Here is a 12,310-nt window from a genome sequence, read left to right as displayed (position 1 = left end):
GGGGCTGTGCAGGGCGGGGGCCTGGCGGGGCCTGGCCCTGTGCGGGGCGGGGGGGCGTGCGGGGCGGGGGGCCTGGCGGGGCCTGGCCCTGTGCGGGGGCGGGGGGGCGTGCGGGGCGGGGGGGCCTGGCGGGGCCTGGTCCTGTGCGGGGCGGGGGGCGTGCGGGGCGGGGGGCCTGGCGGGGCCTGGTCCTGTGCGGGGCGGGGGGCGTGCGGGGCGGGGGGCCTGGCGGGGCCTGGCCCTCTGCGGGACGGGGGGCTGTGCGGGGCGGGGGGCCTGGCCCTCTGCGGGACGGAGGGTGGTGCGGGGCGGGGGGCCTGGCGGGGCCTGGTCCTGTGCGGGGCAGGGGGCGTGCAGGGCGGGGGGCCTGGCGCTCTGCGGGGCAGGGGGGCGTGCGGGGCGGGGGGCCTGGCGGGGGCCTGGCCCTGTGCGGGGCGGGGGGTGTGTGGGGGCCGGGGCGGGGGAGAGTGGCCCAACGGGGAGGGGTCCAATGGGGAGGGGCTGGGGGGCTCAACGGGGGAGAGTTTTTGGGGCTGGGGCGGCCGTAGGGGTGAGGTATGGGGGACTGGGGGAGCTTTTGGGGCTGGGGGGGCCGTAGGGGTGAGGTACGGGGGGCTGGGGTGTTGGGGTGCAGCAGGGAAGAGATGGGGGGTGGGCTTTGGGGGCGCTGGGAGTGTAGGGCTGAGGAGGGGGAGATGGGGGGCTGGGGGGACCATAGGTGCAAGTTGAGGGGGGGCGAGGGGAGATGGGGGGCTTGGGGGGAGCCATAGGGATGAGGCATGGTGGGGCTTTGGGGGATCGGGGGTGCAGGGGGGAAGAGATGGGGGTGTTGGGGGGGATAAGACAGGGGTGGGGTCAGATAGGGGGTTGGGGGGTGTACATGGGCTATGGGGGCTTGGAGTGTGGGGGGGTTGGGGGGCCAGAATGGATGGGGGGGGCTGGAAGTATAGGGCTTGGATGGGGGGGCTCTGTGGGGGGCGGGGTGTGGAGACATGGGGGCTCAGGATGGTTTGGGGGTGCAGGGACTCATGGGGACAGAAAGGGGGGCTGGGCCTGTAGGGCCTCAGGTGGCGGGGGGCTGGCTCGGTACCCTCCGGGGTGGGTGAGGGAGTGCTGGGGGGGGGGGGGGAACGGGGTCGATGGGGGCTGTGGGGGCAGTGTTGGGAGGCTGAGGATGGGCCTTGGGGGGGCCAGGGCCCTTTGGGGGCCGCGTCATTCAGGGGGTGCCAGCACCACTCTGTGTGTGTGTCCCCCACCCGGGAGGGGGCAGCGGCAGCTGCGGGGGGGGTTCGGCCGACGTGGGGGCTCCCCCATCCCACCCCGCCCCAAACACCCTGAATTTGGTGACCTTTGGCGGGGGGGGGGGCGTCTGCGGCGGCCGTTAGCCAAGTCCCGGGGGGCTCGTGTCCCGGGTGCGGGTCGGAGCCAAGTTTTCTTTGTCTCCACACAAAAATTGTGGTGTGTTTTTTTTTTTCTTTATTTTGGGTTTTTTTTTTTTTCTCCCCCCCCCCCCCCCCCCCCCCCCGAATCCGGCGGCTGCTCCGCTTTGTGCTCGGCGAATCCCGGGAACACGCCGGAGCCGGCGCGGCGCTGCCGGAGCCTCGCCGCTCCCCGGCCGCGGGGGTCTCGCGACGCGACCCCCTTCCCTCCCCGCCGCCCCGCCTGCCCCTGGCGTGAGTGATTTAACGTGCGGCGGCCGCCCCCGCGCTCAGGGGAGACCCCGGCTGCGGCGGGCGACGGCGCGGGGAAACTGAGGCACGCCGTGCCGGCGCATCCCTGATCCCGCGGCGCGGCCCGGGTTTTCCTCGCCGGCTGCCAAAGCCTCGCCGCGCTCCTGCCGGGGGGCGAGGGGACAGCGCTGGGGGGCCGGACCCGCTCCCCTCCACCAGAAATAAGGTTTTTAAGTGATTTCCAGCACCAAAAGCGAAGCGTCCGTGCCCGGCCCGGGGGTTATTCCCGGTTTTTTTTGGCGGGTCCCCTGTTGCCCGTCGCCGATCCGCGGCTTCTCCGTCCGTCCCTCACCGCGTCCGGCTCGTCGCCCCCGCGCCGGCGTCCGGCCCCCCCCTCGCCCCGGCGTCGTCCCCGCTTTTCCAGGCGTTTGCCAGAAAAAGCCTTTGTGTGGCCGGGGGCCGGGGGGTCTCTCGCCGCCCTTTCAGCGCCGGGGCGGCCGCGGGCACATCTGCCGGCCGTCTTTTATCGGGCCACAAAGAGCGCGGAGGCCCGGGCTGACAGCCTGATTAACGCGGCCGGCGGGGAATTTCCATTTAATGGCTTTGCCGCGCGGCGCCGCGGGGGGCCTCGGTGCGGGCGCTGCCGCGGCCCTGCCGGCGTCTCCTTTGGGGCTGGAAGCCGTGGGTCGAGCTGGAAGCGCCCCCTCGCCCCGTCTCCTTTCCCTCTCGTCTCTCCGAATTAATCCGGCAACTTAAAGCACCGCGTGGCAGCGCCGGAGCGGGTGACGTGCCAGGAGCTTGGCGCTGCCAGGCCGAGGGGAGACCGGCAGCGAGATGCCGGGGGAAAAAACAGGTTTTTGCCGCAGCGGCTTGTTTGGTTTTTTCCGGTGGGGGCGCCCTGTGAGAGCGGCAGCGCCGGCTCGGGGTGCTGATCCCCCGCTCGCTGCTCCCCGGCCTCGAAGCGGCCCACGAGGGGAGGCCGGGAGGCCCGGCGATGGGGAGGCTGGTGCGCCCGGTGCTGGTGCCGGCTCCCGGTGCGACCACCAGTGCCTCGATCCGGCTCCCCTCGTCCTTCCTCACGGCGTCGCTTGGCTTCACTGGAGCCGGGGGGGTCCCTGCGGAGCCGGGGGCTTCACTGGAGCCGGGGGGGTCCCTGCAGAGCCGGGGGATCCCCACGGAGCCAGGGCTCCCCCCGTCGTGGGCACTGAGCTGCGTTTCTGGCTGCTCCGACGCCCCGTAAACCCCTTTTGGCCGCGCGCGGGGGGCTGTGTGTGTCCCCCGGCCCCCCACCACCACCGCGGAGGCTAATTAGGCTAATTATCCTTTCACCCGGTCCCTTGGTGGTCCGTCTGGTGCGGGGTGGGGGATGCGGGTCAGGGCTGAGCCCCGCTGGTGCGGCACGGGGTCTGACCGGGGCTGTGGGGGGGCTTTTGCCTGGCTCTCACGCCTCCCCCCACCCCAAACTCTCTCTGTTCCCCCCCACCCCAGATGAAGACGTCTGCGTGTTTCAAGTGCTCCGTGTCCCGAGAGACCGAGTGCAGCCGCGTGGGCAAACAGTCCTTCATCATCACGCTGGGCTGCAAACAGCGTCCTCGTCCAGTTCGCCACCCCCCAACGGTGCGTCCCCCGCCCCGGGGCGCCGGTTTTGGCTTCGCCGGGACCCTCACGTCGTGTGTGTGGTGTGTCCCCCGCCGCCCCGCCCCGGCTGAGCCTCCCCGCCCCCCCCCCCCCAACTTTTCCATCTTTTTTCCAGATTTCTGTTCGTTTTATAACATCCTGAAAAAACTGCCGAGGCCACAACACGGAGCGCTCGGTCTTCAGCGAGCGGACGGAGGAGTCCCTCGGCCGTGCAGTACTTCCAGGTGAGGGGCTGCCCCGGCTCGCCGCGGGGGCCGGCAAGGGCTCGGCCGCGGCGTCCCCGGTGACGCCGCCTCCCTCCGTGTCCGTGCGTCCCCCCCCCCCTCCCCCGGCAGTTCTACGGGTACCTGTCGCAGCAGCAGAACATGATGCAGGACTACGTCCGGACGGGCACCTACCAGCGAGCCATCCTGCAGAACCACAGCGACTTCAAGGACAAGGTCAGCCGGGGCGCCCTCCCCGCCTCGCCCGCCGCGGGCTGGGGGGAAACGCGCCGCGTCGCCCCCGGAGCGCGGTTCCGCGCCGGAGCCGGGAGCGACGCCTCGGTTTTGCCTCTTTCCTCCCCTTTTTTTCTTTGCTTTTAACCCATTCCGGCGCTTTCCCGACGCGTCCGTAGCCGTTTTATTTTTAATATCCCCCAAAAAAAACACAGGCCGCCGCAAGCGGGCGGCGGGGACGGCGGCCAGGAGCCGCGTGGCACCGGCCGATGCCATCCCGGGAGCTGCCGGCACCGTCACCGCCGATCCCCCTAATCGAGGGGGTTAAATATAGGATCAAAGAGGATTTGGGTGCTCGGGGTGCCGGCCGCCGGCTCGGCCCGCGGCGCTTTTAATCCCGGCTTTCCCCGTGGCCGAGCTCTCGGCGCCGCCGCGGGGCCCGGCGCGATTTGGCGCAGCTTCCAGCCGGGTGGGCGACGCCTCGCGGGGGTCGGCTCCTTCTCCGGAGCGGCGCTGCGGTGGGGGGCGGGCTCCCCCCCAGGAGGGGGCCGTGCCGGTGCGTTTCTTATTAATTCTCTATATCTCGCCGATATCTTTGCGGGATGTCGCCCCCCGCCTTGGTTTTTCCCTCTTGGGAATCCAAACCTCGGGGCCGCCGGCTCTCCCGGTCGCTCCGTGCCGCAGGCCGGGGGCAGAGCACCCCGATCCTGGCCCCGGGGTGAGGACGCCGGGAGCCGGGCGAGATCAGAGCCCTGCAGCCCGGTGCCGGTGCTTCACCGTATCCCCGCCGTCTCCCTCCCAGATCGTCCTGGACGTCGGCTGCGGCTCCGGCATCCTCTCCTTCTTCGCGGCGCAGGCCGGGGCGAGGAAGATCTACGCGGTGGAAGCCAGCACCATGGCCCAGCACGCGGAGGTGAGCGGCCCCCGGTGCCCGCCGCCGCGCGGCCCTCGGCTTGGCCGAGCCCCCGCGGTCTCCGCGCCGGAGCCGGGCCCCCTGCTCCAGCGGTGGCGTGACGGCACTGGGACCGCGGGGCTGGCGCTGCCTGGGGCTCGGCTGGGGCTTCCCCGGGCGAGGGGGCTGCTCCTCCCCCCCGAACGGCCCCCTTCCCCCCCCCGCCCCCTTTTCTGCCCCTCTTCCTTCCTTCCTTCCCCCACCAACCTTTTTCTGCCCCTTTCATTCCTTCTCCCCCATTTTCTGCCCCCTCTTTCCTCCCCCACCAACCTTTTTCCTGCCCCTCTTTTTCCCTCCCCCACCAACCTTTTCCTGCCCCTCTTTTTTTCCTCCCCCACCAACCTTTTCCTGCCCCTCTTTTTTCCTCCCCCCACCAACCTTTTCCTGCCCCTCTTTTTCCTCCCCCACCAACCTTTCCCCCCTCACAGGTGCTGGTGAAGAGCAACAACCTGACGGAGCGCATCGTGGTCATCCCGGGGAAGGTGGAGGAGGTTCTCGCTGCCCGAGCAGGTGGACATCATCATCTCCGAGCCCATGGGCTACATGCTCTTCAACGAGCGCATGCTGGAGAGCTACCTGCACGCCAAGAAGTACCTGAAACCCAGCGGTGAGCGCCGGGGGGGCACGGCCGCGCCCCGGGGGGCTCCTGCCCGCTCTGCCTGACCCCTGGGAGGCCGGGAGGGGGACATGGGGTGCTCCTGCCTGCTCTACCTGACCCTGGGAGCCCGGGGAGGGGACATGGGGGGCTCCTGCCTGCTCTACCTGGACCCTGGGAGCCCGGGGGAGGGGGACATGGGGGGCTCCTGCCTGCTCTACCTGACCCTGGGAGCCCGGGGAGGGGACATGGGGGGCTCCTGCCTGCTCTACCTGGACCCTGGGAGCCCGGGGAGGGGGACATGGGGGGCTCCTGCCCGCTCTGCCTGACCCTGGGAGCCCAGGGAGGGGGGGCACGGCCGCGCCCCAGGGGGCTCCTGCCTGCTCTGCCTGACCCTGGGAGCCCGGGGAGGGGGACATGGGGGGGCTCCTGCCTGCTCTGCCTGACCCTGGGAGCCCGGGGAGGGGACATGGGGGGGCTCCTGCCCGCTCTGCCTGACCCTGGGAGCCCCGGGGAGGGGACATGGGGGGCTCCTGCCTGCTCTGCCTGACCCTGGGAGCCCGGGGAGGGGACATGGGGGGCTCCTGCCTGCTCTGCCTGACCCTGGGAGCCCGGGGAGGGGACAAGGGGGCTCCTGCCCGCTCTGCCTGACCCTGGGAGCCCGGCGAGGGGACATGGGGGGCTCCTGCCCGCTCTGCCTGACCCTGGGAGCCCGGGGAGGGGACATAGGGGGCTCCCGGCATCCGGGGGGGCTCCTGCCCGCTCTGCCGGACCCACAGGCCCGGAAGGGGGGGGCGCAGGTGCTGCCCCGACGCCCCCCGACCAAAGCCTCCGCTCCCCCCGCGCAGGGAACATGTTCCCCACGATCGGCGACGTCCACTTGGCCCCGTTCACGGACGAGCAGCTCTACATGGAGCAGTTCACCAAGGCCAACTTCTGGTGGGTGCGGCCCCGGGGGGGGGTCGGTCGCGATCCCAGCCCCTTCCCCTGCCCCGGGGGGGGGGGCCGGAGCCGCCCCCTCCTCACACACCCCACCCCGCAGGTACCAGCCGTCCTTCCACGGCGTCGACCTCTCCGCGCTCCGAGGGGCGGCCGTGGATGAGTATTTCAGGCAGCCCGTGGTGGTGAGCGGCCCCCGGGGCCCCGGGGAGGGACAGGGAACGGCCGGGGGGGTCCTGGCCGCGCTCCCCGTGGGTCGGGGAGGGGGGTCCCGGCCGCTGACCCCCACCTTCCCGCCCCCAGGACACCTTCGATATCAGGATCTTGATGGCCAAATCGGTCAAATACACCGTGAATTTCTTAGAAGCCAAAGAAGGCGACTTGCACAGGTGGGTGGTGGCTGGGAGGGTCCCGGCCAAGCCCCCTCCCCTCCCCCCCCAAGCCTCGGGCCCCCCGGGGTGCTGGGGGGGGCTCGGGACCCCTCCCCGCTGATGGCTTGGCTTGGCCCTCCAGGATAGAAATCCCCTTCAAGTTCCACATGCTGCATTCGGGGCTGGTCCACGGCTTGGCCTTCTGGTTCGACGTAGCCTTCATCGGCTCCATGTACGTGGGGGGGAGCCCGGGGGGGGGGCCGGGGGGGCGCCTCAACCTCCCCCCTCACCCCGTCTCCCCCCCCCCAGAATGACGGTGTGGCTCTCGACGGCCCCCCACCGAGCCGCTGACCCACTGGTACCAGGTCCGGTGCCTGTTCCAGTCGCCGCTCTTCGCCAAAGCCGGCGACACGCTCTCAGGGACTTGCCTCCTCATCGCCAACAAGAGGTTGGGAGCTGGGGGCGGGGGGGACAGGGGACACGGGGCGGGGCCCCCGCCCCACAGGGGGGGCCCCCGCCCCACGGCCAGGCCCCCGCCGGAGCCGCCGTCCCGGCTTGGGTTACGCCGGCCGCGAGCCGGTTTTGCCGCGCTCCCTCGGCGCCTTTTGCCGGCACCTGGAGTAGCTTTGGGGGGGCAGCTCGGTGCGGGGGGGGGCCCCTGCCCCAGTTTGGCCTGGGGAGGGGGGGGGGGCCCCTGCCCCAGTTTTGGAGTGTATTTATAGCTGGCGGTGGGGACGGCCGTGACCCAGATGCCGCCGCCGTTCCCCGCTGCTCCCTGGGGGCCAGGGTGGGGGGGGCTGGCTCGGTCTGATGCCCCCCCCCCCCCCCGGCGTGGTTTGGGGTCTCACAGCCCGTGTCCCCCCCCCCCCAGACAGAGCTACGACATCAGCATCGTGGCGCAGGTGGACCAGACGGGCTCCAAGTCCAGCAACCTCCTCGACCTGAAAAACCCCTTCTTCAGGTAGGGCCGGGGGGGGGTTCGACGGGGGTTGTTTGGGGGCTGGGGGGTCCCCGAAGAGCCCCCCAGGCCTCACTGCCGCCCCTGCCCCCCTCCCAGGTACACGGGGACGACCCCCCTCGCCGCCCCCCGGCTCCCACTACACGTCCCCCTCGGAGAACATGTGGAACACGGGCAGCACCTACAACATGAGCACGGGGATGGCCGTGGCTGGTGGGTACCGGGGGGGCGGATCTGCCAGACCGGTGGGGCCGAACCCCCGCCCCGGGGGGCTGTGGGGTTGTGGGGGGGGGGTCCCTGACCCCCTGCCCCCTCTCTGCGGCGCAGGAATGCCGGCGGCGTACGACCTCAGCAGCGTTATCGCCGGTGGCTCCAACGTCGGCCACAACAACCTGATTCCCTTAGGTGAGTGGGGGGCGTGGGGGGCTTTGGGGAGGGGATTTGGGGTGGGGGGGGGTCACAGCAGCCCCCAGCCTCACCCCGCTGCCCCCTCCCAACGCCGCAGCCAACACCGGTATCGTCAACCACACTCACTCCAGGATGGGCTCCATCATGAGCACGGGCATCGTCCAAGGTAACCCCTCCCTGGGAGACCCCCCCGACTCCCCCCTGACACCCCCTGACACCCCCCAAGCCCTCCCAGGACTCCCCTAATGACCCCTGACATCCCCCCAGGACTCCCCTGACACCCCTCGACCCCCTCCCTCAGGACTCCCCAGACAGCCCCCTGATATCCCCCCAGGACCCCCCTGATACCCCCCAGGACCCCCCCGATATCCCCCCGACACCCCCAGGACCCTCTAACACCCCAAACTCTCCCAGATATCCCCCCCAACCCCCCCAGGACCCCCCGACAGCCCCAATCAGGACCCCCCCGATATCCCCCCAACCCCCCCCAGGACCCCCCCGATATTCCCCCAGGACCCCCCTGACACCCCGAATCCCCCCCGGCCTCCCCCCGCCGCCCCCCAGGCCCCTCCCCGGCCCCCCCCTGACCCCGCCGTCTGCCCCCCAGGCTCCTCCAGCGGCCAGAGCGGCGGCGGCTCCAGCACCCACTACCCCCTCAACAGCCAGTTCACCATGGGGGGCCCCGCCATCTCCATGGCCTCGCCCATGTCCATCACCACCAACACGATGCACTACGGGAGCTAGGGGCCTCCCGGGACTGCCCGCGCCAGGAGCCCCCGCGCCCCCGCCGACGCCGCCCAGCCCCCGCCGGACCTGGGTGGGGTTTATTCCCCCCCCCCCCCTTTTTTTTTTTTTGTTGGGTTTTTTGTTTTTTTTGGTTGTTTCGTTTTTTAACGAAAATCCAGCCCCTCACCCCTCCGCCGCTCGGGCGCCGTCTTCCATCGCAGCCAGGGCGCTCGGGGCCCCCCGCCGGGGCGGGGCGGGGCGGAAACGGCTTGAATGTACCGAAAGCCCCTGTTTTGGCCCCGTTTGGGGGCGGCGGGGCTGACGCCCCCCCTGCCCCACCACACCCCGTTCACGGCAGGCTCCCCGGGGCCGGCGGCGCGGTTCGGCGCCTGAGCTCTCCTCTCCCCTGTTTTCCCCTCGAGGGGGGCGGCGGGGACCCCCGGGGCCGGGGGGGGCCGGGGGGGTTGCGGCCCCTCCCCAGGCCGTCGCGTAGGAATAGCAAAAGCTGCTGTTTATTATTTTTTTGTCTTTTTTTTTTTCGGCTGTAGTACTGAATAAACGGGAGGGTTTCGAAGGACGGCGCCACGCTGGTTCTGCGGCCGGGCCCCGGTGACCCCCCCGCCCCCCCCCCCCACGGCGTGGTTTTGGGGGTCCCCCCCAAGGCAGGAGCTGGCGGGGCGCAGCGTGGGGACGCGCCCCCCCGGTTTATTCGGGTCGGTTTGCAGAGAGACGAGCCGGCGGCCGAGGGGTGCCGGCACCGCCGCGGCACGGGGGAGCCCCACGGGGAGCCGGGGACCCCCCCCCCCGCCCCAGCTTCCACCGCGGGGCAGAAGGGCAGCACCGAGCGGTGCCGGGGGCTCCCGAGGGGCTCGGTGCCGCGGCTGGGGGGGCTCCCCCGCCCCCTCACCGCGCAGGGCGGGCGCTCGGCAGGGAGCCGTTGGAGCCGGGGAGCTGCGGCGCGCGGCTGCGGAGCCCCTCGGTCCCCGGCGCGGGGTGCGGCGCCGAAGGGGCCGGGCCGGCGCTCGGCGGCTGCTGGAAAAAGTAGAGCTGGGAGAGAAAGAAAAAACCCCCCGTGGGGGGGGGTGTGTGTGTTACCGGGGGGGGGTCACCGGGAGCCCCCAGGCCCCCCCCAAACCGCCGCCGGCGGGTACCTTGCAGCCGACGGCGAGGAGGGCGTGCAGGGCCACGACGGCGGCCACGCCGGCCAGCGCGGTTGCGCGGCCGTCGGCGCGGAGCAGCGGCCAGAAGGTGATGGCGAGCACCGAGGCCGAGAGCAGCGCGGCCAGGGCCAGCAGCAGCCACTGCAGCCAGGCGGCCGGGATCAGCCACAGGACCTGCGCAGCAGCCGCCTGTCACCCCCCCGCCCGGCCCCGGCCCCCCCCGGGGAGCGCCGGGGACCCCCGCCCGGGACTCACCGCGGTGGGGACGTAGGCGGAGAGGGAGTAGCCGTAGACACAGACGGTCTGGAGGAAGGTGAAGGCGCCGGCGCCGTGGCTCTGCCGCCACCGCAGGAGCCCCCACAGCCCCAGCGGCACCAGCCAGGCGTAGCAGTACACGAGGGTGGCAGCGATGGTGACTGGGGGGGCAGAAAAGCGGGGGTCAGGGCGTGGCTGGGGGGCCCTGCGATGGTCTGGTGCGGGGCAGGCACTGGTAGGGGTCAAACCCTGCCTTCCCTCAGTCCTGGGGGTGGTCCTGGTGTGGGGCAGGCACCGTTTTGAGGTCCAGACCCCCATCCCTGAGCCGTGGGGCTGGTCCTGGTGTGGGGCAGGCACCGTTTTGGGGTCCAGACCCCCATCCCTGAGCCGTGGGGCTGGTCCTGGTGTGGGGCAGGCACCGTTTTGGGGTCCAGACCCCCATCCCTGAGCCGTGGGGCTGGTCCTGGTGTGGGGCAGGCACCGTTTTGGGTACAGGACCCCACCTCCATGAGCTGTGGGGACAGTCCCAGTGTGGGGCAGGCACCATTTTGGGGTCCAAACCCCCCTCTCTGAGCCATGGGGCTGGTCCCAGCATGGGGCAGGCACCATTTTGGGGTCCAAAACCCCACCCCCAAGCTATGGGGACAGTCCTGGCATAGGGCAGGCACCGTTTTGCGGCCCAGACCCCCCTTCCCCAAGCCGTGGGGCTGGTCCCGGCCCCCTCCAGCCCCCTCACCGTTGTGGAACTGGGGGCTGTAGCGGTAGGCGGGGGGCCGCTCGCTTCTCGGTCAGGTGGGAGAGGTTCCCGCTGATGGCCAGGGGCGAGCGCCAGCGTGGCGCAGATCCAGAAGGGCCCTGGGGACGGGGACGCGCCGTCACCGCCGAGCCGCCGCGGTGGCGTCGCCGGGGTCGGGGTCAGCGTCGCTCTCACCGTACAGGTCGGGGTTGTTGCGCAGGTGGTGACGCACAAAGTTCTTCCCCGGCAGCGGCGTCACCGAGCCCTTGATCCTCTCCAGCACCTGCCGGGGGACGAGGGCGGGGCCTCAGGCGGGCCGGGGGGCGCCGGTGCCGGCTGCCGCGCCGACGGCGCCGTTACCTGCTGGGTGTCCACGTCGAAGAAGGCCTGGTAGTACTCGAAGGTCCAGAAGCCGTGCGGCCGCCTCTGCCCGGCCAGCAGCTGCGGGGGGAGCGGGGTGAGCCGGGGGGGGGGTCCCACCGCAGCCCCCCCCCGGCTCTGGCAGGGCTCTGGTCTCGGGTTTTGAGGGGTGCCAGGACCCCCCGCTCTCACCTCGGTCGTGTCGGTGTCATCCCCCGGCTTCCCCTCCTCGGGGTCCACGTCCACGGCGGTGTCGCCGGCGCGGGGGGTCGTGGCGTTGGGGTGGCCGACAGCAGCTCCGCCGCCCTCCTCAAACTCTGGGGGGGGTGTGGGGGCGTGGGCAGGAACCGCCCCCCCGCCCTGGGAGGGTGAAAACCCCCCGACCCCAGGACCCCAACCCTGCCAGGAAACGGACTGGGGGGCACGGGGACCCCCCCAACCCTTCCAGGCCACCAAGTGGGGGGCCACAGAGACCCCCCATCCTGCATGGACACAGATTGGGGGACAATGCGGAGCCCCCACCCCTGCCCAGATGTGGACAGGGGGACACGGAGACCCCCAAAAGCCTTCCAGACCACCAAGTGGGGGGCCACAGGGTCCCTCTGTCCCCCCAAACCCTTCCAACACAGATGGGGGGGCACGAGAAGCCCCATAACCCTTCCAGGCCACCAAGTAGGGGGGCACGGGGACCCCCCCACCCCACCCGGACATGGAGGGGGGGGCATGGAGACCCCCTCATACCCTTCCAGGCCACCAAGTGGGGGGTCACGGGGCCCCCCTGGCCCGCCGATCACGGCTCAGGGGACCCGGGGACGCCCAGCCTGCCGGGACACGGGGTCGGGGGGGCCCGGGGACCCCTGGGGGTGGGGCCGGGCAGGACCGGGGGCACCGACCGGCCCCCGCTGAGACTCACCCTGAAACCGGAGCTCGCCGGGGGCGGCCCATGGCGGAGCCTCTCGCTGCCGGGACAAAACGCACCGCAGTCGGACGGGACCCCCCGGCCCGGGCCGACCCCCCCGTCAGCCCCGAGACCCCCCAAAACCCCCCGGTCCCGGCACTCCCGGGCCCCGCTCACCGCCCGCCCTCCCCCGCCGCGGCAGCGATG

General features: G+C 71.9%; 2 protein-coding genes across 2 annotated transcripts; one reads left to right on the top strand and one right to left on the bottom strand.

The window, feature by feature from the left end:
- The first annotated feature begins 3,036 nt into the window (after positions 1-3,036).
- Positions 3,037-9,271, top strand: CARM1 (coactivator associated arginine methyltransferase 1). Its single transcript, XM_075076079.1, is given in 21 exon segments — positions 3,037-3,042; positions 3,159-3,342; positions 3,424-3,449; positions 3,451-3,510; positions 3,512-3,532; positions 3,644-3,748; positions 4,548-4,658; positions 5,126-5,191; positions 5,193-5,304; positions 6,141-6,231; positions 6,335-6,416; positions 6,535-6,620; positions 6,745-6,834; positions 6,912-6,936; positions 6,938-7,050; positions 7,474-7,563; positions 7,660-7,675; positions 7,677-7,773; positions 7,888-7,965; positions 8,066-8,134; positions 8,576-9,271. Coding segments are annotated over 21 exon segments (1,665 nt in total). The 3' UTR covers positions 8,713-9,271.
- A 108-nt stretch (positions 9,272-9,379) lies between these two features.
- On the bottom strand, positions 9,380-12,239 carry YIPF2 (Yip1 domain family member 2). The gene is given in 9 exon segments (XM_075076094.1): positions 9,380-9,741; positions 9,846-10,028; positions 10,110-10,270; positions 10,846-10,879; positions 10,881-10,928; positions 10,930-10,964; positions 11,041-11,128; positions 11,206-11,286; positions 11,398-12,239. Coding segments are annotated over 9 exon segments (1,293 nt in total). The 5' UTR covers positions 11,917-12,239; the 3' UTR covers positions 9,380-9,597.
- Positions 12,240-12,310: the final 71 nt, after the last annotated feature.

This window comes from Phalacrocorax aristotelis, chromosome 28 (genome assembly GCF_949628215.1).
Source record: "Phalacrocorax aristotelis chromosome 28, bGulAri2.1, whole genome shotgun sequence".
NCBI classification, from domain to species: Eukaryota; Metazoa; Chordata; class Aves; order Suliformes; family Phalacrocoracidae; genus Phalacrocorax; species Phalacrocorax aristotelis.
The sequence above is the reverse complement of the archived record's forward strand: the minus strand, read 5'-3'. Positions and strand labels throughout refer to the sequence as shown.